Source organism: Alexandromys fortis, unplaced genomic scaffold (genome assembly GCF_014885135.2).
Source record: "Alexandromys fortis isolate MF-2015 unplaced genomic scaffold, M_Fortis_MF-2015_v1.1 scaffold_131, whole genome shotgun sequence".
NCBI lineage: Eukaryota > Metazoa > Chordata > Mammalia > Rodentia > Cricetidae > Alexandromys > Alexandromys fortis.
Genome location: NW_026068023.1, coordinates 102,583 through 127,498, shown reverse-complemented (window position 1 = coordinate 127,498; position 24,916 = coordinate 102,583). Strand labels below are relative to the sequence as shown.

Sequence of the window (24,916 nt, the reverse complement as noted above, 5' to 3'; positions counted from 1 at the left end):
TGCACTCATTCTGATTTCAACATTGGTTAAATGAGTGTGAAGTTTCTAAATCTGCAGAGCAGCTAACTTAGGTTTTGCTTTAAAAGTATAAAACACAATGTCATGCTTTTACATACCTTTGAAGAAGAATCGGGGTCTTTTGCATTTAGAAGTCCTAGAACTTGATTAAGACACGAAGAGAAGTGTTCATACCTAGGTTTGAAGGTATGCATTAAATGACAGAAGAGCAAGAATTGTAGGCAAAGCAAAGAGGGTAGATCTCATCAAAACATATTACAAACATGCATGAAATTCTCAAAAAATATACCAAATTTGCTTACAATGTTTACATAGATATTCCATGATTTATGACATAGTTTGGTACCCATAAATCCATGTAAACTTAAAACTATTCCATGTGAAAAATGTATTTTTTACAACCCAATCTACTGACTAATAAAACATAGCAACATTAGTACATTGTAGTTTACTGGTTGTTTACCATTGTGACTTGAGGGGCCGATTTTCACCTGCAGATTACAGTCACTGTCTAGCACTGCAAAGGTCAAGAAATAAAGCTGCTATGTGGCCAGGGCTTAGATTTGGGTCTTTACCTTGAAAACGATCAAAGGGATATAATGGTTGAAACAAAAGTTAATGCTTAAGCACACGTACAAGTAAAGAGAAGTGACAGCTGAACAGGAAACAGTCCATGAAATATGAAAATAATTTACTGAAGATGACAGAGTGAGGCTTACAGCACACTGTAATAAAATGTTTATGAGCAGAACAGGCTAGAGTTAAGAAACAATGGGCAGGAACAAGTTTGTCTAGGCATGCAAATAGGTCGGGGGACTCTAAGCAGATGGGAGTCTTCATTTTGTTTTTCCTGTATTTGAAATAAAGACAAAGTAAGGCCAGGTTGTAGTGGGGCACGCCTTTAATTCCAGCACTCCGGAGGCAGAGGCAGGTGAATCTCTGTGAGTTCAAGACCAGCCTGGTCTACAGAGTAAGTTCCAAAACAGCCCTACACACACACACACACACACACACACACACACACACACACACACACACACACAGCAAAAGATAAAGGATAAAGTAAGCTTGAGCATGAAAGGCAGCAAAAGAAAGCAATGCATATTTGAATGAGACATTGTACGTATCAAGGAAGCTGCCAGAATAAATAAAAGGGTCTGTTCCAGGGAAAGCTTTGTGATTTTTCTCCTATTTATTTAGAAACAGAATCAAGATTGAGGTCTTAACAAATGGCCTCAAAAGACGATAACATGGTTCTTGGAGATCTATTCTGTACAAAAAGGAGAAGGAAAGAATGCAACTGAGAGACTGAAAGGAGTATTAGCTTAGCAATCTCCCACTGCTGCTACATAGTCATTTTTCTGTTTCCTGAGACCACATCCAAATGATGATTTCTATTTACTACAAAGCTTTTAAGTAAGCATTCATCATGTGACACATGGATATTCTGATGCTCACAACAGATGAAAAGAGGACAGGTAAAGGGAAGGTACTCTGCAGGAAAGATGCCCTTATCTATGACACTGACTTGATAGCCATTTGTATCACAGATGTTTAGGAAAAACAAGAAACACTAAAGTGAATGCGTCTTGTTTTGCAGAACTTCAGTTACCCAAGGTTAAGTTTGCCCTGGTCTTTAGATCTATTTTGTTCACGAAAAATCAGGAATTATTAAACATTCTGCTGCTGCTGAGACTCATTTGTCTCTCACTGCTTGCACAATGTAGGTGCTCAATAAATGTTTTCTTATTTGGCTATGAGTCACTATTTGAACCAATTTCTAGATCCTAACACAACTTAAGTATTGAGAAAATGAAATTAAGATGCTAAAATCAAGGTCTGGAGAGATAGTTCAGTGTTCAAGGATGAGTGTTACTTTTCCAAAAGAGCAGGGTCAATTCCTAGCAACCATATTGGGTAGATCACAACCATCCATGACTCCAGTTTCAGAGGTCCTTATGTTCTCTTCTAGACTCCAAGGACCAGGCACACACATGGTGCACATATATGCAGGCAAAACCCCATATATATAAAATAAAAATAAACTGCATGAAAATAAAGACAAAGACTCTAACGCAATGAACTTTTAGAAAGTATATGTTTCTGACTTTCAAATGTAAGTGACAAGAAACACTTGGAGACAAATATATAAATGTTCTGGTGCTGGAGATATGGCTTAACCATTAAGAGTGTTCTTTGTCACAGTATTGGGTTCAGTTCCCGGCATCCACAAGGCAGCTCACACATGTCTTCAACTCTAGTTCCAGGGATCCCAGGCCTTCTTCTGGTTTTAACAGGCACGAGGCACATATGTGGTACATATACATATACTCTGGCACAACACTCATACACACAGAATCTAAAATAATAAATAAAAAATGTTATATTGATAAATAACATACCTGGTAAGATAATCAGCAATTTTAGGATTTTTTAGGAGATCCATAAGTAGGTCGACTGAGTACTTTCTTGTTAGGGTCCCATCACCATTTATTAGAATATTAAATATTAGTTGGAAAGTCTGATGAATGTTTCGAGCATGAAATAGCTTTGAAAAATTGGGAAAACTGTATTATACACAAGAAATTATAAGCTGGTATCTTAATGATTTTAAAATATTAAACACTATAATCTCAAAATTAATTTCAAAAATAGAAAAAAATTACCTTTTCTCCCACTTCTTCATTTAGCGTCAAACTGGATAATATTGAAAGTGCAAACACAACTATAGTCAAACTGCTGTGTGCTAGGAAGCTTATGAGAGTTCGATAAAAGGATTTCACATTACTCTGAAGGAGAAAAGAAACTGAATTTAAAAATGTACATTTTGGTTAAAAAATACAATTGTACAGAGTGGACAAGCTTATTAAACATTATCATGAACTTTTCAACACATGGTGATTATTTTTAAAGGGAAAATTATTATTAATATTTAAAGGAAAATTTTACAACATAGATAAGTAGAAATTAAAGGACTATTTATTATACACAGAATCTGGAGAAAATTTTCTTTTTTGGTAAAGGTACCAAATGGCATGGGCAAGGCCATAGGTTCCATTGGAAATTAAAAAAAAAAAGAGAAAAACTTGGAAGAATTTAGGAATAGAACCTACTATAAAATAAACATACATACATAATTAAACCCTCAACTCACCAAAGTTTTTATTTGTGTTTGAACAGAAAGATTGTGCCGACAAAGATTTGCCAATAATCCTAGGCAAGGCATCGTTAACTCATCTTCAGAAGACTGACTGTTGTAAAGACAGAAAGCATGGTATCCACTCTAATTAGTCAAAATCACAGAGTAGTTAATATACATAAGCTTTTACATGTATAAACAAGATTATCATAGTCAGAGTATACTATTTCTTTTATGTTTTAAATCTAAATTATCCTATTCAAATGTGCCACAGTGATGGAGGAAGGACATTGGTTAATTATAATAAAGAAACTGCCTTGGCCCATTTTATTGGACAGAAAATTAGGTAGGCGGAGTATACAGAAGAGAATGCTGGGAGAAAGAGGCTGAGTCAGGGAGTCGCCATGATTCTCCTACTCCAGACAGACACAGGATAAGATCCTCCCTGGTAAGCCACCTCGTGGGCTACACAGAATATTAGAAATGGGTTAGATTAATATGTAAGAGCTAGCCAATAAGAGGCTACAGATAACGGGCCAGGCAGTGTTTAAAAGAATACAGTTTCTGTGTAATTATTTCGGGCATAAGCTAGCAGGCGGCCGGGGTGCTGGGGACGCAGCCCCTCCGCACCTAATTCAACACCACAGAAATAAAGAAATAGCAGTCAGAATGACTATACTTTTTTTTTTGAGAGCTTTAAATTTTAATGACTATACTTTATTATGCTCATCTACAGAGCATACAACGTTCACCTTGATTAATTTTTTCATAAATCAATTTGTTAGATCTTACTTATGAAAATTAGACCTGTTTTAAGATACTCAACCCTTAAAATCATCCAAGTGGAGGAAACAGATAGTAATTAGTTTAAAAACCTAGAAAGCTGGTAAGATGATTGCTCTTTTAGAGGACTGGTGCTAAGTTCCAAGCACTCACACTGGACAGCACACAACTCTCTGTAAGTCCAGCTCCAGAAAATATGAAGCCCTCTTTTGTCCTCCACAGATACCTACACATACATGGTGTACCTCACGTACTTAGGCACAAATACATACACAAAAATAAATGATTTTTTTATTTTGCTTTTAAAGTTAGAAAACATTAAGGAGAAATGATCTACCACCTAGTTTAAGTTTAAAAATAAACAAATAAATTATAGCTTGGTTGTATACTTACATATGACCAATCAGGAATGTAATTAAGTCATCTATGTGGGCACCAGAATGGAAAAACTTGACATTATATGTTAACCTCTGCAGAAGTTGAATGCACTGAGAATAAGAAAATAATTCTGAGTATACACATGAAAACATACTGCCCACTCATAAAAATAAACTATTGCAAGTATTTCATTTTAGTATATCATTTTAGGCACCAAACACTAGAGCAAGAGCCATGCCATTTTTTTTAAGTGTAATTTTACTTCAAAACATATATTCTAAGCAATGAGACTACTAAGAACCATGGGAGTCATGTCTTAATTTACCCATTTCTACATATTTTATTTAATGGCTTGTCATTGCTATGGTTTGAAAGGCACCTAGTTATGTCCATTCAAGGTGGGTCCTGTGATTTAAACCTTAGTTTCTTAGATGGTGGTACCGGGAGGTAGCAGAACTTGTACAAGTTAGGGCTTAAATAGAGGTCCTTAGATCACTGAAGGTATCATGTATTTCCCATGTGACCCTGATGGTAGTTCTTTTTTTTTTTTCATTTTTTCCTATTTATTTATTTATTTATTAAAGATTTCTGTCTCTTCCCCACCACCGCCTCCCCTTTCCCTTCCCCTTCCCCAATCAAGTCCCCCTCCCTCGTCAGCCCAAAGAGCAACCAGGGTTCCCTGCCCTGTGGGAAGTCCAAGGACCACCCACCTCCATCCAGGTCTAGTAAGGTGAGCATCCAAACTGCCTAGGCTCCCACAAAACCAATAGGTGCAGTAGGATCAAAAACCCACTGCCATTGTTTGTGGGGCCTCAGTAGTCCTCATTGTCCGCTATGTTCAGCGAGACCGGTTTTAACCCAGGCTTTTTCAGACCCAGGCCAGCTGGCAGCTGATGGTAGTTCTTAAGAGAAGAAAAAGGAACAAGTCTGGTCCCAGTATCTCTCCTATCTTACCTGAAATATGATCATGTTCCCACCCTTTCTATTTGCCATGATTATAGCCAGAAGACCCTTTGCCAGATCTAAAAAATAGTTGATATAAATAGCATGTCCTTGAACCACCAAACCTATGAGATAAATACATATTCTTCCTTATCAAATGAACTACTCCCAAGTATTCAGCTGTAGTAACTAAATCTGACCAGTCATTTACCTTATTTCCCTACTTACACTAAACTTGAGTGTGGGTTGAATTAATCTGAAGGTATCTTTTTCCCTTTACATTTTATGTCTAAAAGTGAATGTCAGTTCAATTGGTCATGTTTATCTTTCTTGCAGATGATGACATTTTAGATTCAATAAAATGATGAAAGAGTTTTCAAATTATGCTAAACAAGTATGAACCATAGCTTTAAGTTTTGTAAGATTTTTTTCTTTGTAAATTTTTTCTTCAACAGTCCAAGGCTATATAACCTAAATTATAATTTTAACATGAATAGTTCACACTTCAAAAGGCACACATCTGTGTCCTTAAGTTATAGTGTTATAAGTTAAAGTGGTGATAATGCAGATCTGGTTATCTCTGACTCCTTCTTTAGAAATATTTACATATCTGGCACGTGACCAACCAGCTCCTAATAAGTACTATGCCTGATGATGTCATGTCATCATATAAAATAAGACATCTTACTGTTTTGGAATAGCATATTTGTTTAACTATATAAAGAAGTATCACATTTATTTGTGTTGCAGAATAATTGTTTAACTATGCAACAGTGCACTGCTTTTGTTTATGTTGCATTTATTTAACTATGTAAAGATGTGTTGCCTGCCTAAGGCACCTGATTAGTAAAAAGCTGAATGGCCAATGGCTAGGCAGAGGAGTAATAGGTGGGACTGGGGGGTGGGGGCAGAGAGAAAAGGGAAGCTAGCCAGCCAGCCAGGGGGTCAGCCAGCCAGACACAGAAGAAGCAGGAAAGCTGGATAGACAGTATGTAGATGAGGTAAATGAGCCTCTGGGTAACACATAGATTAATAGAAAGGGGTAAATATAAGTTAAAGAAAAAAAGCTAGCTAGAAACAAACCTAGAGCTAATGCCAAGCATTTATAATTAGCAATAAGTCTTCACATCATGATTTGAAGCTGGCTGTCCGGGAAAGCTAACTACTTCTTACCAATTCTTGTCTGAGAATAAAGAAAGGAGAACAGGAGTCAATATACTATGAGGATCTGTATACCTGTAAAAACACTGAATCACTGTGGCAAGTGCTGCTCCGACAAACCACTCCTGCCAACACACTATTCAGGTTGTATATATTCTGAAGACAGTCTCTGGTTTCAGTATCTACAGCTAAAAGTTAAAATAAAATGGCATAAAATGTATCACTTTTACTTGCAGAAATCTTTCCACAATAGTAAAATAATTTTATGTCATATAATCTTATCTTTTGTTGAATTTTGAGTTTCTGAATCAGGATCTCACTCTGTAGCCCAGACTGGCCTGGAATTCATGGCAGTTCCTCCTGTCTCAGCTTTGGAATGCTGAGGTTACAGGATTAAGCCACCATGGCTGGCCAAGACAGATTTTTTTTTAATTAATGCACACCAATTTCAAAGTATAAATAATTTTTCTACATAGATTACTATCAAAGGAAAAAAGCCTTGTTTTACGTATGTTTTGAAGCTTGGCTGTTAAAACAATATAACAGCTGGGGTTGGTGGTATACGCCTGTAATCCCCACTTACGAGAATGAGGCAAGAAAATTTTGAGTTCCATCCTAGCCTGGATTATATAGTATGCAGTCAGATTATCATTTCAACTTCTTTTATAAATCCAAAGACTTAAAATATAAAATCTATTATTACTTAAAAATAAATTATTTAAATTAGAAGGTACACATCATACCATTAACTAAGATTGTATCACTAAAGGTAGAAATGATTAAGAAGGCTGGGATAATGAATTACAACTCATGCCATTTTTCTCTTATCTGTATTATCTAATATAACAGCCACTAGTACATATTACTCTGCAACTATTTAAATTAAGTTTAACCAAAATTAGATTCAGCTCCCCAGACTTCAAATGCTTGACAAGCCTAGATGGCAAGAGGCTACTCTAAGGAACAATACAAACTCAGAATATTTCTATCACTAACAATACTTAGATTGTTCTGCAAAACAGTGCAATGCTGCTCTCTGCTAATACTTCTCTATTACTAAGATACCTGATTATAACCATAGACATAAATATCTAACACCTCTGTGCATACACAAATCAAGGGGAAAATGATTAATAGATGAACATTTAAAAATGAAACATAACGAGAAGTAATAGAAAAAATAACTATAGTTTATCTTTGGTTTTAAATTCAATGTAGACTATTACTGAAGGATTATTTTTAGAGACTATTACATCTTTCTGATTGTTGCCTTTAATACTGGCATTATGTTCACATGGCTTTTTGTTGTTTTAAAATGCAATAGAATGTCATTTCTCCATATACATTCTTTTCTACAGAATATGAAAGTCTTTAAGATATGGTGTGTGTGTGTATATATATATATGAGCTCATATGTACATGTATGTGTGTGTCTGTATATATGTATATACTCAGGGACTCTTTTTCTTTTTTTTCTTTTTTTGAGACAGGGTTTCTCTGTAGCCCTGACTGTCCTGGAACTCACTCTGTAGACTCAGCTGGCATTGAACTCAAGAGATTCTCCTAGCTCTGTCCCAAGTGCTGGGATTAAAGGCATGTGCCACCACCACCCAGCTTCAGAGACTCTTTTGAGAGAACCTGAAATAAGACAAACTTTAAATGGTTCTACAATGAAGAAATATTTTGAAACTAAATTATTCTTGAAGAATTCTATTAATTTTATATGCCCTTTAAAAATATTAAGTTCAGGGCTGGAGACATTGCTCAGTGGTTAAAAGTACTAGCTGCTCTTCCAGGGGTCCTGAATTTCATTACCAGCCACTACATGGTGGCTCATAGCCATTTATAGTGGGATTCTTTTGGCGTGCAGGAGTACATGCAGATAGAGCACTCATATACATAAAATAAATAAATCTTAAAAAAAATAATTTCATAGTATTCCAAACTCTAAAAAAAGAAAGTATGAAAACATTACCCAGTTGAGACAGCAAACTGATAATACTTAAGATCAGTGAAGCACTTATGTTTGGGTCTTCAAGAAGTTCTACGAGGCAACTCAAACATTCACTTGGTAGTATCTGCTGTGATGTAAACAGTCGTGTCAGCTTTTGTCCACAAACTACCTATGAAATAGGAAGCAAATGTGTTAAGTTCTGGCAATTTCAATGTCTTCTGTATTTCAAGTAAATCATTTTTATGATGTGCTACTTAGCCTTTTCTTTCCCAGTTTAGAAAACACACCTTTCTGCCCATATACAGACTTTCCTTCTCTAGTCGAATTACCTAGACTTCAGTTTGTTTACTTTCTCCAGAAGCATTTCAATAAGCCACTTAGATCATCTAAGTTTCACTTATTACACAGCCTTACAGTATACTATTATTTCCTTAATGTATTAGTGAACTTCTGACTACCATTTATATATTGTCTGTATTATACTATACTGAACACAGACTAAAAATGTATACTAGAACTTTGGTAGTTTGAATGTAATTTGCTCCCATAAACTCATAGCAAGTGGCACTATTAGGAGGTGTGGCTTTCTTGAAGGAAGTGTGTCACTGTGGGGACTGGCTTTGAGGTCTCATGTATGCTCAAAACAGGCCCAGTATCTCAGACCATTTTCTGTTCCCTGTGCATCAAGATGTAAGAACTTTCAGCTCCTCTAATACCATGTCTGCCTGTATGCTGCATTGCTTTCTGCCATGACAACAAAGAACTGAACCTCTGAACTGTTAGCAAGTCATCCCAATTAAATGTTTCCTTTGTAAGAGTTGCTGTAGTTATGGTGCCTCCTCATACCAACAGAAACCCTAACTAAGAAAAGACCCAAGCAGATTTATTATTCTGAAGCCTAGTATATTCATACCATCTATTCTGAGAATGGTATATGAAGACCAATGGATAACAACTCCTTTCAGGTTGAGTCTAGAACTTAGGAAATTATGCAGAAACAATAAAGTTAATAAAGAATATTTTTAAATCTAGCAAAGATAAGATTTTCACTTTTCAACCCAGTTATTTTAGTAAGGGAGAGTCAACATAAACCTGGTATTAAACAAGTTGATATTTCAGAATGAGACTAACACATCTTATATACATACTCTAAAAGGTCACATCTAAACAGATTGCTTTAATAACCCTCTAATTATTAGTGTCTAATACCTCCTTTCTGTATCTCCTTTCCATTTTCTCACTTTCTTACCAAGCTTCACTCTTGGAATTTCACATTACCTATTCACTAACAGAATATGCTTTAACGTTAATGTCTATAAGACTGGAAACAAGCTGGGCTGTGGTGGCCACACCTTTAATCCCAGCGATGCAGAAGCACAATCTGGGATTCCCCTCTGTATGCTGTGAATACCTATTGGTTAATAAAGAAACTGCCTTGGCCTGTTGAAAGGGCAGAACTTAGGTAGACGTGGGGGTGGGGGGAACGATGGATGGACTAAACTGAATGCTGAGATGAAGAAGGCAGAGTCAAGGAGATGCCATGTAGCCACCAGAAACAGATAGGAACTTTGGAACTTTACCTGGTAAGCCACAGCCTCATGGCAATACACAGATTAGTAGAAATGGGTTAAATTAAGATGTAAGAGTTAGCCAATAAGAAGCTAGACCTAATGGGCCAAGCAGTGACATAAATAATATAGTTTCTGTGTGATTATTTTGGGGCTGAGCAGTCAGGAACAAAACAAGAGGCCTCCTCCAACAGAGGCAGGTAGATCTCTGTGAGTTTGAGGCCAGCCTGGTCTACAGAGTGAGTTCCAGAACAGCCAGAAATGTTTCACAGAGAAACTGTCTCAAAAACTCAAAACAACAATTACAACAACAAAAATCCAAAAAACTGGAAACAAATTTGTAACTGGTAACTTATCTTGGGGTTAAGAATTTTCTGAACATGGTCTCTTTTATCTATTAATAATTTTAGCCATTAGTCAGGCATGGTGGTGAATGCCTTTAATCCCAGCATTCAGGCAGGGGGATGTTTTTGAGTCTGAGGCTAGCCTGGTTTACAAAGTGAAATCTAGGACCGTCAGGGCTACACAGAGAAACCCTATCTTGAAAAAAACAAAAAATAAATGAATAAATAAAATTTTAGCTATCTAGAAGATGAAGACATTTTTTGTTTTGAACATGATTGGAACTGGACTTATATTTCAATAATATTCTAACATATAATAATTAGTTAATACAAGGTAAAAAATAAATTTTCTCCTAATGAAAACTAGTTTATTTTACTGGTAAAACTTATCTGGCCTTGGCATTGGCCTGAATGCTTTACATCTGTTATTCTTTTTCATATTCATAACTCTTTACATTAAATGCTACTGATTTGATTTATATTTGAGTAAACTGAGCCATTCACTGATAATAAAGGCGCACAACCAAGACTTCTTCAAAGTGGTGAACTTATGCTTTTAATAACTAGTTTCACAGTCAGTGATGTGAATACTATCTATCAATAAATACAACAACAGCTCAACTTTACCCTGACCATCATGAAATGACACAAAGTGCAGGTTTGTATAGGGTTCTAAAGTCAAACTATGGCAGAAGTTCAAAATAATGAAAAAAAAATCTCTTTTTGTGACATATACTTGTATATTCCTCAGAAAGTTTGCAGTGCTCGGCATGACAACACCAACCATTAACAAAAAAAGGTAAATACTAAGGATGATATGGCTGAGTGATGGCAGCTGCGATATATTGCTAGGAAGTAAAATGCTGCAAATCTTTTTGAGAACTTTTTCTAGCAATACGAAATGAAAGTGAACGTGGATTGGATGGCTCAGCAGATAAGAGAATGTACTAATTTTTGCAGAGGTCCTGAGTTTGAGTCCCAGCACCCACATCAAGGAGCTCACAGCTGCTTCACTAGCTCCAGAGGATATAATGCCCTCTTCTGCCTTCTGAAGGTCCTGCACTCGGGCGCACATTTATCACACATATGCAGACATAATTTAAAAAAAAATTAAAACAACAAAATAGGGAATATAGGCCTTTCTCATAACCTGATAGCTCGACTGGTGGGTTTATAAGAAACAAATGCATTCAAAATTTAAAAAAAAGTATGATTACAATGAGCTGATTCATAATTCCATCCAGACCTGGAAAAAAATCCAAATGTCTATCAACAGGTACACAACCTGTGGTATACTTATATAAATGGAATTACACATAACATAAAAGGTAAGTCCTGCTAGTGCATGCAACCTGAATGAATCGCCCTGATTATATTGAATGCTGAAGCCACTCAATATCCCAAAAAAGAGGCCGGGCGATGGTGCACGCACGCCTTTAATCCCAGCACTAGGGAGGCAGAGGCAGGCGGATCTCTGTGAGTTCGAGACCAGCCTGGTCTACAGAGCTAGTTCCAGGACAGGCTCCAAAGCCACAGAGAAACCCTGTCTCGAAAAAACAAACAAACAAACAAAAATATCCTAAAAAAGAAAACAAAATGAATTTAGAAGATAGGCACCTAAAAGAAGGACCAGGAACACGCACACACACACCCCTCTTCCCCTCTCTCTCCAGTCAAGACACACTCCTAACCCTGCTGGTCGGGAGCAGGCGACCGTCCCCCCTGAAATCCCACACGGTCGCCGTCACCATCTCACCGTCACTCGCTGGGTGACTGAATGGGAACCGCCCCTCGCGCCCCGAAACCCCTTACCTCCAGGTGCCTCAGAAGCTGGGTGGCGTTCGCCTCCGACTTAACGGCTTTGTACTGACTGATGCTCAGAAGCAAGGACTTCAAGCAGGCGGTGGAGTCCATGCCGAGGCGCCGTCCTGTCAGCAGCCACAGCCACCAGCTCGCCACGGCCTCCAGCTGAAGCCGCGCTTTTTTTTGATTTTCTTAGGTCCCGCCGCTTCGGTTCCGGCTGCTTCCGGTTCCGGTCGGCTTCCGGAAGTCTCCGGGCAGCCTCCGGGAATTCTGCCTGTGATTGGCGGGGGTTGGGCCGAGGGTCGAGGCTCTGGGGGGAGCGGGGAGGTGGCGGCGGGGAGCCCCGCAGCAGCCCCCTTTCAGCTGAGCGGCCGCGAGAAGGTCCGCGAAGACGCGGGATCTCGCGAGACTCGCGAGTGCAGCTCAACTTGTGGAGGGGCTGCGGGGCGCACGGGGTCGGTGCGCGTCGGGGGCTCTGGTTGCGTGGGCGTCCTCGGCGGCGGCGCTGCTGGGCCTGGTGTTCGTGCGCGTCAGCCTCTGCTCGGACACGGCCGCTCCCCTAGTCTAGCACGGTGAGGAACCCCGAGCGGCATCTCTGTGACTTAGGTCTGGATGTGGCGGGGGAGGGGCCGCAGTTCCTCCAGCCGCGCTGTCTTGGGTCCTCGACTAAACCTGTGGCCTTCGGGATCCCGGGGCAAGTCAGGCACGGCCTTACAACGGAATTGTCACACGCCCTCCAGAGGCAACAGGGACAGAGGTGCTCCCGAGCTGTGTTCTCATCAACGTTGATATCTGTAGGCGAAGGAGCCTGTTCCTGTCTGGCGTGGTTGATTACTTTGCATATTTTAGTGACTCTTAAAAAAAAAGTCACTGTTGATATATATATTTAAATTAGAGGTAATGTTTTGCATGGCTATATAACGAAGTGAGACAACAGCGATTGTGCTGCGGTTACGCAAGACTTTGTAGCTTATGTATTCATTTGTGCATGCATCCATTCATTCCATTTTAAACAAGCATGTATAACGGACTAGGGATTGGCACTCAGAACAAAGACGGGGAAGTGTTGCCTGCTGAGAAGCAACTTCTAATGAGGGACATGGTCTAAGCAGAAAAGTGCTCTTGGAATCCACTACGTACATGAGAAATGCACCGTCCATGAAGAGTGGAGCCAGTTGGCTTATAAACTCCTTTGCCTCCTCTGTGATTGCTTCTTACTGCTCCAGTCTTTTCAGAAAGTAAAACCCGAGGGTATCCTGATTCACATGACTGTTCATTCAATAAATACTTAACCAAGCATCTGCATTGGGACGGGCACTCTTCTGGTCACAAGAGGCTCAGTCAATGGGCATTGCATTTAACATTCTGGGGAGAAAAAAAATAGAATAAACTAAGAGAAAAAAATAGTCTGGATAATGGTGGTGAGGACAGGAGAAGAGGTCAGGATAGGCCTCACTAAAACAAAACAAAAAGACATTGGAGGAAATTGTTTCAATAGTTGAGAAATCAGACTTTGTAGGAGAAAATACTGCCAATTAGTTGAAGTAACATGGGCAGAGGTCAATGGGGGAATATGACAGTGTGCCATGAAGAGCCTGAACTCGTAGTTGCCAGAGAGCGAGGCTGATTAGTGACATGGAAAATCAGGTCATATAATGGTCTTGCAGACGATTGTCAAATCAGTTAATCACTGTGAAGAGTTCATTGTTGACTGATAGGTATTCTGTGTTAAGGACAGTCAGTGGTAAATGGAGTTGTAAGAATATAGTGACAAGTGTCCAGCATCATCCCCATTTGGACAAGTAGGAAGGACCCCAAGCTGCCCATATCAAGTGCCATCTCCACAATCTAGAAGAGATTTCAAGTTTCCAGATAGGATTAAGAAGGTAGAGATAATGTAAAGTAAATAATTGAATCTTTTAGATTCAGTGAAATTTTATATAGTTTGTCAGTTCTGTATTTTTCTAATTAAGTGTATTCCTAGGTATTATGTGAGAATTTTCTTATCAGATTTTGCTATTTGAAAATACAGTTACTGGGTTTTGATGTATTTTTAAGTCAGCTACTTACCAAATTTTGTAAGACCAAAGTCTAAGAGTTTAGTGTACCTCTTAGGTTTCCTACATGTATATTGTCTATAAACATAATTTCTTCCTATAAAGTGTCTCAGTTTATTGCATTAATAGAATCGTGACAACATGGACATCATGGTGATAGAGAAGATCTTCAACATTATAACCAGAACAGTTTACAATTGTTCATGTTTAGGACATTTCTCTTTATCTCTTTTGTTTTTTAAAATGTCCAGAAGTTTACATATATACATTTGGTTTTCCTTTTAAAGTAACACAGCGAATTAGGTTGATTTTTTTTTTTTGTTGGATACTAATAATAACAAACACTTTTGAGTACTTGCCATTCATCAAAGGACGTTCTAAGGACTACTTAATTCTCATAAAAAGTCAGCACTATCTTGATTACTATTTTATAGATTGCAAAGTATGACAAGGTATTTGTGAAGCTCACAAAGACAGTAGTAGCAAAAGAACTTCTGATTTTACTCAGGATTCCATGCCTTGTGTCTTGAAGTTACAATTTTCAGTACTTTTCTTATTTTCTCATTTTGGGTTTGCGACAAATGTTATTTTTGAGTCAGGTTGAGATAAAAACTAGTCAGGAAAGAGGGTAAAGTCTGGAGAACTATAAGTGTTACTGGGAAAAGTAGAGTATTATTAGGAATACATTATTTTAGATAAAATCCAGTTCACTCAATCTTTAAGGATTAGCATAAAATCTTTCCTCCATGTAAGCTTTTTTTTTGACTGTGGTTTACATTTTATCTAGATAGTCCTCCAGTTTATAATGTAGGAAAGAGGCTTAAAAGAAATAGTGCTTGCTTACGATTTTAAAACAATTTTTAGATAATTAGCTGCTTTAGTTTCAGAAGAAATTAAAAGTATTGACTTTAATACTGAATAGTAACATCAATTTTTAACATAACCAACATTTAATATTAATAAATCAATCTGAATGAAGGCAGGGATTGAAGTTTTTATAGAACTGTAGAATGTGATGTAGGGATCATAGCATAAACCAATGACCCACTGTTCATGCATCTATCATATACCTCATGAAGTTAGGTGGTTAGTACATACCTCAATTCTGAGGATACAGTGGTGAATTTCCACCCAAGTAGAGTTTTCATTTTAGTGAAGAGATAATATATAAGACGTAAATAAATTATGAATGTTAGTATGTGTTTTGGTGAAAAACTGAGGGAAGAGAGAGAGGATGGTACTGAGGATTAAAATGTTTCCATTTTTGATTGCAGATTTAGGCAGCCGACTTGTATAGAAAACAAAATAAAATCAGGATTTATTTCTTGTTCATGGTTGTGGAGGTTGACTGTAGTCAGACCAACCTAGATTAAAATTGGTTGAGTGTGTCTATTCAGCTATTTTGTGGAAAGTGATAACTATCTAGACATCAGTTTACATTATGTCAAGATTTCTGTAGGAGATGTGTATTCTATTAAATTTATTAGTAATAAAGACATTGGGGATGCAAAGAAATCAATGCTTCAAGGCAAAATGCTGTAGAAGTCAGTATGGATAGAGAAGAAGTTTCTTTCTAAGCCTGGAACTTAGAGGAATTAAGTATTTAGAGATTGGAGAGACATGGAGAAAACCCCAGATCTGACTAAGAAGGGACTGCAAGCGAATACAAGTGCTCTGTTAACCCTGTGATCATCTTACATCTAAAGAACCTATTTACTACCTCTCTTAACAGAAGTCTAGATTAGCAGAACAATCTTACTACTTAGCAGCATCTTGTTATGCCCTCAAGGTTTTGATGCTAAAAAGAGATAGGTGGCATTATTGGTTGAATGAATATTGAGTGTGTAAACCATGTGACAAATAATGTTCTGACTTGTGGAACTTGCGTTCCAGTGGGGACATAAGGCCAAATCTAAAATAAGGAATTACATAGTGGACATTAATAACATAAACCACAAATGTTTCTTGGGCCTAAGTTCCAAAAAAGGGATTATTAGTAGCTATCAACTGAAACAGGACAAATATTTCATTGGCTCAGGTTTCAAAGCAAGGGGTTTATTCATAGACATTCAGCAGATACAACAAATGTTTCAGTTACCTAGGTTCTAAACTTTGACGGCAGAGATATCCAGGAGTAAGAAATAACAGATTAAGCATGTGGTTGTTTAGAACCATGTCCCTGTTACAACTAAAACTTTTCAAGTATTTTTTTTATTTATTTATTAACGATTTCTGTCTCTTCCCCACCGCCGCCTCCCCTTTCCCTTCCCCTCCCCTAATGAAGTCCCCTCCCTCATCAGCCCAAAGAGCAATCAGGGTTCCCTGCCCTGTGGGAAGTCCAAGGACCACCCCCCTCCATACAGGTCTAGTAAGGTGAGCATCCAAGCTGCCTAGGCTCCCACAAAACCAATAGGTGCAGTAGAAACTTTTCAAATATTGATACTGAACTTTTCATCCTTTATGCAGAGCCATCCCCTGTGAAATTGTATCCGATTTTTCCTATTTATTAGGAATATTAGCCCTTATTACAAAGCCAAAGTGCTAAAAAGAAAAAGCTTTTTTAAAAAAAGAAAGAAGAATATTATCTCTTTTGTTGAAATAATAGGCACATCCCCATAATGATGCTTTGGTCATGATGTGTGTCTGATGTTGGTCCAGAAAGATCATGTTAAATTGGAAACTTCCCATAACCAGGTGACATCCTAGTTGCCATGGTGTCATAATGCAACACATTAAATGACAACATCATATAAAAGTGTAGAATATACAGATATGTATGCTACAAATAAATTACTAATGTTTTATGTAATTACTGTATCACACTTATCATTACCTTGAAATGCTCTGGTATTTGTAATTAAAAAGCTTAATGTAAAATGGTATATGCCACGTCAAACCAGAAAGAAATATCTTCATATGTCTGTTGTTTACCAAATCTTTTATATTGAGGCCATGTCGAGTAATTTTCCATTGCCCTATCAGTATGTATTAAAGGGTACTTAACATGTTTGTATAATAGTAAAATAACTCAAAGACAGATGTGTCTGATGTTCCTATCCACTAAGAGGTATGATAATTCTATTTTCTTTACTGATTGATCAAGCCATAAAATTTACTTTTAACTTTTGAAATAAACTTACAGCTTTTCTTTCAATATATTTTACAGAATTCATATCTATGCCAAGAGTAGAAGTCTTGATAATTTGAATTAATATTTTTCCCCCTGTTTTCACATCTAATTTTATATCATATTGTTCAGAATTTCCCTGGACTTTTTTGTTTGTTTCACACAATTACTACACATTGTTTCTGAATTCTGTTTCTTAAGTAAGTAAAGATGCAAGAGACATACTTGACAGAGTTTTAATAATAATTTTCTTGAAGGACTGCTTCTTTGAATAGGATAAGGTCCTCTGTATATCTCATAAAAATTTTTAGTTAAATTTATGAAACAAGTAGAATCTTGTGAATTAAAGCAAGAAGCTTTTTTAAAAGAAAGCAATGGATATGTCAAAGCTATATAGAAAGATTTTAGAAATAAATAGTAATACTGTAGTTTTTCTTATTTATTTTTATATTAGTTTAGTACCTACATATAATTAATACATTAATTGATTTTCTTATCATCATTGTGTTCTCAGACTTTTTAATGCTTTGTGGATAGGTAGTCAAATAAAATTTGTACTTTTTAATTTAACCTTGAGATGAATCATCCAGAGACAGGTTTAAATCATTCATTCCAGTACCATGTGTAGTATCTGGTCAATAGTTGTTCTGATTTACTTCATTGACAAGAAAAATGCCTAGCAAAGGTTTATATGATTAATTCACTATAAATATTGCATATAATATATTTACAGATTATTTGATGGCTAATAGTAGGCTCATAGCTTTGTTTCTGATTGTGTATGTGCACATCTAGCTGAACTCATTTGTATCCTTAGCTTATACAAAGACAAGTATGGCCCTAGAAGTCAGGGAGAAGAGTGGAAAGAATTGCATTTTTACATGATTTTCTGTGCTCAGTGACTTGTTAGTAATGAGAGTTCTAAGTCTTTAGTTTTACAGTTTTTCTAATGGATTACAATAATGTTTAGCCTTCAGTGTTGTGGGAGACATGTTTATTCAGTGTACATATTTATATAGTTCATAGTTTTGTACACAAGAGCTGAGGAAATCTTACTCTCAATGAAACCACACAATGTCACCATTATGAGATAAGTATGTTGAGAAGCAACTGACTAGATTTGACTAGAATTAAAGATGTGTTACCTCAGGCCTAGTGGTAGTTGCCTATAATTCCAGCAGTTGGAAATAAATCAGAGGTAGCATGACAAGATTGAAGTCTTCTTGGGCAGTATAATAAGATATGGTGTCGAAAAAAAAATTGTTCCTGAGACAATGCTAATTTTGCTCTAGGGAGGCATACTTACAGGCTAATTTGTAATAAAGAAGTTGTGAGTGTACATTTCAAGTCTCCTGTTTCCTAGTTTGAGTTGCCAAGTAGTTTTAGCAGTCATCTTTCTAAATGAGGCAGGAGTTGAAATGGACATTTCTTAGTGGGGTACACAAAATGCATGATCAAAATCTTGAAAACAATTGGAAATATTTTCCAACTATCATCCTGGAGTTTTTTGAAGGGAGTTGTAATGGTGTGTCTATGTTTGTCTAAGTTCATTTTGTGATCTTGTACAGGAATTTAATACTAAAGATGAAAAAAATTAGAGACACTTACTGGCCAAGGACACCTGTTTTGGCTGTGAGAATGAAAGCGGGCCACTTGGAGGGTCCACAGCAAAACTTAAGGCATGGCAATTTTATTCAGAACAATCAGACTTTTTATACCTTTTTAAGAAACAGAATATAATGGCAATTAACAGGATCAATGCAGTTGTAGTTGCCAGGACACAGTGATGTTTGTAAGCTATACAGGGTACACAAGATGTCCAAGACCAATTGTCCTGTCAAGCTTCTATGCTTCCTTGGCTTGAAGAATATACAGAGAAACATAAAGTGTCCTGAACACTTCATTGCCTTAGGGAGTGTGTTGGTCTCTCAGGTGCTGGAAGGTTCATTGTGCCCCAGGAGCAACGGACTCTAACCTGAAAAACCGGCGATGCAACCTCTGAAAGCAGCTAGGCTATGCCAACTTCCATGATTACACACACAAGTCATCAGTACATTTTATTCATTATTAGTACTGCTAATATAAAAGATTTGTGCAGCTTGACACTGAGTTAAGTCTGGTGAATCACTCTATTTTTGTCATGCTAGATGCCACTAATATGAAAAACAAAGACTTTGATACTGAAGACACAAATCACCTATGCAATAGGTTGAGTTTGTTCTCTTCCTTCTAAATTTGTTAAAGTGTAGCTTCTTAGTATGATGGCATTAGAAAATAGGGCCTTTAAGAGACAAATTATTCATGGGATAGAGCTTCTGAACCTCAGAGAACTCTTACCCTATTCCTCCTACATGAAGATATGATGAGAACTTGCCAGGCTACAACCCAGTGTTAGGGTTGACTGTGGTGGTATCTTGATTCTGGAATTTTACCCTATGGAACGGAGAAATTTCAGTTGTCTGTAAAGCACCTAGTCTGTTGTTCTTCAGGGACAAAGACATGTACCATATTAAAAACCACTAAGAATCATTATTGGTGTTTTTCCAACAGACACAGAATTACAACAGTTAAATAATTATGGTAAAGAGCTCTTATTTAGGGTTTTATTGCTGTGAAGAGACACCATGACCACAGTAGCTCTTATAAAGGATAGCATTTAATTGAGGCTGCCTTGCAGTTCAAAAGTTTAGTCCATTATTATCATACCTGAAACATTGGCGGCATGCAAACAGACATGGTGCTTGAACGGTAGCTAAGAGTTCTATATCTTGATCCATAGGCAGCAGAAGGAGCTGATGGGTAGCTTAAGCATATGACATCTGAAAGCCTGCCCCCACAGTGACACTCTTCCTCCAACAAGGCCAAGCCTCCTGATAGTACCACTCCCTGTGGGCCAAGCATTCGAACACCTGAATCTATGGGACCCATACCTACTTAAACCACACAAACTCTAATCACAAAATGTCTTAATTGCCCTTAGAAAATCTTCAGTTATCACTTTCCTCCTTTTAATTTTATAGGAAAAAATGCTGCTGAGTTGTTCAGGCTGATTTTGAACATGAGAGCATCAAGGTTCAACCTCCTGAATAGCAAGATTGCAGGCTGTGCCACTGGGTCTGACTTTGAATTTTGAAGTAACTATGATTTCTCATGTCTTAGGAGTTTTAATTTTTTTTAAGTTAAGCAAACATAATAGCAGTGTCAGATTCAGCTTGACAAGAGACTCATAAACTTCTGGAGTATGTATAATTAGTGTTGGCACAAGAATACATCTTAGCTGGACAGTGGTGGCGCTTGCCTTTAGTCCCACCACTTATTTGGGAGGTGGATCTCTGTGAGTTTGAGTTCAGCCTGGTCTGTACAACGAGTTCCAGGACAGCCAGGACTGTTATTCAGAGAAACCCTGTCTCAAANAAAAAAAAAAAAAAAAGAAAGAAAGAAAGAAAAAAACACGAAAGATAGAAAGTAAAGGAATAGAAATTCTTTGAATTCAAAAACTCAGAATGTTAGGAAGTTGTCTATTAAAGGTTTTTTTTTCAGATTTATTTATTTATTATGTGTACAATGTTCTTTCTGCATATATACTTCCATGCCAGAAGATGGCACCAGATCTCAAAACAGATGGTAGTGAGCCACTCTGGTTACTGGGATTTGAACTCAAGACCTCTGAAAGAGCTACCAGTGCTCTTAGGCTGAGCCGTCTCTCCAGCCCCTATTAAAGGTTTTTTAATGCAGCATTTCTGTAATAGCAAAATTCTTTAATGTGTCAAACCCAGTACAAGTGACATTTTCATCAATAGTACCATGGTTAAAAACGATATACTGACAAAGGGTAAAGTAGATGTTTGTGTACTAATATGAAAATGGGAGAGGCTAAACAATGACTCTTAAGTTGCAACTTAGATCATGTAATATATTTAAAAAATATTTTTTTGCCCATTTCTTGTCTTAGTATTACTATTGCTTTCTATACCATAGCATTTTCCTTTCACAGAAGAAGAATAGAGGAAAGTGAACTAATTTTGCTGTGTGCCTAAACAATGAAGTGATGGTGGTGATTATGATAATGAAAATGGTTATGGAAGAAACATGCTTTATAGGTCTTAGTATGTGACAAGGACTGTTTACAACTCCATCAAGTACAGATACCATTTTCATCTCCATTTTCAGATGAACAAACATAGATTATTTTTTAAAATTCATATAAAGTTGAACACCTAGTATGTATCTGAGCAGAACTGTATATTGCAGAATGAGTATGAGATACCTTGCAATTTCACTTTCTTATAGACATGTTTTATTATCTGTATTTATATAAACATCATAATTAGAATGGTCTTATTTTCTCACTGAGAGCAAAATCTTTTCTATATTTACTACTTAAGTTTCTTAACACAATGCATTCTTTTAACTTAGTGGTTCTCCATCCAGCATAGTCTGTATTCCAGTGAATGAAATCATCATGAAATAGATTGGTTGCCACAGTGGGACTGAGAGGTCTTAGTTTACAAATGAAAAACTCTTAATAAAATCCTCTCCTGGAGATTCCAAATATAATGCTTTATTTTCAAACACTAGCGTTGAGACAGGTGTGAGATCTACTTTTATTGTTTTCTACTCTGATAAGTTTTCCACCTGCATTCAGTAAGTGCTGGAGTTGGGAAGGGTAGAGAATTAATGGGCCTCTGTACACCCTCTGAAATGGGAACTTCTTAACAAATCAGAGTCTACAAACTTGGGCAGGTAACTTAGTCAAGATGAACATTGGAGTGGAATTTTGCAAAAATCCATGTACAGTCTGGGAGAAGTGGCAGTTGCTACAATGTAAACGTTTAAATTATAAGTAACTGTCATGTCTGCTTTGATGTGACTAATCGCAGCCTAAAACTGGGAACCAAAACCACTTCTGCAAATGAATAAAGGAGTTTTCTGCAATAGTAGTAAATAAAAATGAGGTGGGAACTCCAGGGCAACAATAAAAAAGGCATTATACTGGTATAGATAACAACATTTGTTCTTCTGCCAGTGAAAAACAGCCTGTGGATAGAATCGTTGATGGATGAGATGTGTAGAAAATTGACAGTGAGCTGTAGCTTACCCTCCAGTCAAGCAGGAGCCTGATAAGTTCTGTGAAACAGAAGCAGCCTTGGTTTCAGGAAGACAGTGAATTGTCTCCTATGACAGGAAAGTTTACTGAAATGAATGCATTGGGGGAAACTAGATTCACCTTTTCTCCTAAATTAATCCTGCCTTTAAAGGTTTTCTCTGACCACTTCTAAAAAGTTAAGCACCCCTGGCTTATTGTAGTTGGACACTGGTAACACTTTGGTCTGGCTGCTTCCTTTTGGTTGCTAGGCACTTAGACCTTCCCAGCTGAGGCTGTAAAATGCGGTTTCTGCTACTGGCCTCACTACTTGCTCTGCTACTAGGGTGTAGTAAGAGCTTCCCACAGCCTGGCTGCTGGCTGCCTGGCTAGCTTATACCCCGAAATAACAACACACAAACTGTATTCATTTAAACACTGCCTGGCCCATTTCTATTAATGTGTGTAGCACTGAGGTGCGCTTACCGGGAAGATTCTAGCCTATGTCCGTCCTGGGTCAGAGCTTCATCGCATCTGCCCCAGAGAGGAGAGCTATTGAGTGTGAGCTCACTTCCTCTTCCTCCCAGCATTCTGTTCTGTTTACTCCACCCACCTAAAGGCGGGCCTATCAAATGGGCCAAGGCAGTTTCTTTATTAGCCAATGACCTTCCTCCATCACTAGGGAATAATAATATTGATAATCTGCGTTCTTGGAAATTTCCTCATACAGATTTGTCTCGTGTTGTATTTTAAACAGGCAGAAAAGCTACTGACCTGTCTTAAATATCAATTCAGTATATAAATGTCTTTTGATTTATTAACTTTTTACTCCTTTTCATCTTAATACAGAACAGCTTAGAGAGTACTTCTGCCTTTTACCTTGTATCCAGATTTTCATCCTTATGTAAATCCTATGATCTTCACAGGAAATTTTAATTTAGTTAAAGGAGACCTTCCTGAGAACAAGGTCTCCATGTCTGAACTTTAATAAATCTGGGATATCCAGAAAAGGCAAACATGCATCTGTGTTATAGTTATGAAATAATGTTTTATTGATGGTTCCTTTTTCGTTTATAGGACCAAAAAGAAAAATAATTCACAGAATCACAAAATTCCCAAAGCTGTATTTTTATTTAAGATATGATGTAGATCTGGTCAGTATGGAAAATTACTCATCCTCTCTCTGTTTTCATTATTAGCTGTTGCTTATGTATTTTGTTAGTAATACACATTTAGTGTGACTGATTATGATTTTACTTACTTGGTAAAACTATAAGATAAAATAATTTACCACAGAGAATTCTGCATAGTAAATACTAAAGCTGATACATGGCAAGAAATGAGAGGTGTTAAAAAAGCTCTCTGCTTCTAATGAGGAAATTCATAGAACGTTCTCCCCTCTTCTGCATGCGTCTTTGCATTTGTGTGCTGAGTGGTGTCAAATTGTTGCGTTACTTTTACAGTTCTAATCTATATGTGTTACTTTGCAGTCACAGGCAGTATAGATTATTGGGGGTGTCATACTTTCATAGGACATGTCTACTTTGCAATGATCTCTGGAGAACTTATGGCCCTTGTACCAGGGTGGTTTACCACCTCCTGTTTTAAGTTCATTAGTAGGGAGATCCTCATACCGTAAGACAAGGGTTTGATCCTTAAGTTCTCTCTATCATAAAGACAATGTTTTTTTAAATACCATCTGTTTCTTAATAGATGAATCTTGTGGCATATATTTTCGTGATTGATGTGAAACTTGCATATGCTTAAAGGCCTTTAAAAGCTATTTTCATCAATCTTAGCTGGGTGGTGGTGGCCCATGCCCTTAATTCCAGCACTCTAGAGGCAGAGGTAGGAGTATCTCTGAGTTCAGGGCCAACCTGGTCTACATGATAAGTTATAGGACTACACAGTGAGACCCTATGTTTTAAAATGGGGGGGCTGAGGGGAGAAGAAAAGTGTATGTATAAATTTTTTTGGATATTTGAGCTGGCAAATATGCAAGAGCTTATTATATCTCACGTCGTATTTTATGGAACTGCAGTTATATGGTTTGGGGAGGAAAGTAGCATTTTTGTACTGAAAAGAAAGAATGTTCACTACTGTTAGTATTATAATTGAGCAGGAACTGACATGCTTCTATAGGAAGCATTTGACAGTATGCATAAGTGAACCAAATAATGTATCTTTTGATGCAGCAATTCTACTTTGAACTTATTGTAAGGAAATACTATTAATATAATAAAAGGGTTAGAAATCAGTAGAGTTTGTGGAATAACTTATGATGGAAAAATGGAAAATCTAGTTCTATGTTGTAAGAAAATGGTTAAGAAAACCTGAAAAACCATGGGATAAAACCGGACTCTCTGAATATGAGGGACAATGAGGGCTGCTGAGAAGCCAAGGACAATGCCACTGGGTTTTGATCCTACTTCATGTTCTGGCTTTGTGGGAGCCTAGCCAGTTTGGATGTCCACCTTCCTAGACCAAGATGGAGCGGGGAGGACTTTGGTCTTTCCACAGGGCAGGGAACCCTGACTGCCCCTCAGACTGGAGAGGGAG

General features: G+C 37.3%; 2 protein-coding genes and 1 long non-coding RNA gene across 6 annotated transcripts in view; 2 read left to right on the top strand and 1 right to left on the bottom strand.

The window, feature by feature from the left end:
• Positions 1 to 12,317, bottom strand: part of Cip2a (cellular inhibitor of PP2A) — a 34,302-nt gene extending 21,985 nt beyond the window's left edge. Inside the window, exons 1-8 of the mRNA XM_050163438.1 lie at positions 12,100 to 12,317; positions 8,397 to 8,544; positions 6,497 to 6,609; positions 4,334 to 4,428; positions 3,173 to 3,269; positions 2,685 to 2,807; positions 2,421 to 2,566; positions 117 to 192 (exon numbers count right to left, since the gene is read on the bottom strand). Of these exons, the coding sequence (XP_050019395.1) occupies positions 117 to 192; positions 2,421 to 2,566; positions 2,685 to 2,807; positions 3,173 to 3,269; positions 4,334 to 4,428; positions 6,497 to 6,609; positions 8,397 to 8,544; positions 12,100 to 12,201 (900 nt within the window). The 5' untranslated portion in view covers positions 12,202 to 12,317. The remainder of the gene's footprint in view (positions 1 to 116; positions 193 to 2,420; positions 2,567 to 2,684; positions 2,808 to 3,172; positions 3,270 to 4,333; positions 4,429 to 6,496; positions 6,610 to 8,396; positions 8,545 to 12,099) is intronic.
• The window catches only part of LOC126514497 (uncharacterized), an 85,515-nt gene continuing 65,556 nt past the window's right edge, over positions 4,958 to 24,916 (top strand). Inside the window, exon 1 of the long non-coding RNA XR_007595590.1 lies at positions 4,958 to 5,038. This is a non-coding gene — a long non-coding RNA (uncharacterized lncRNA). The remainder of the gene's footprint in view (positions 5,039 to 24,916) is intronic.
• The window catches only part of Dzip3 (DAZ interacting zinc finger protein 3), a 76,102-nt gene continuing 63,708 nt past the window's right edge, over positions 12,523 to 24,916 (top strand). For all 4 annotated transcript variants that reach the window (XM_050163437.1, XM_050163434.1, XM_050163435.1 and 1 more), the window contains exon 1: positions 12,523 to 12,662. The gene's annotated coding sequence lies outside the window, so the exon portion shown is untranslated. The remainder of the gene's footprint in view (positions 12,663 to 24,916) is intronic.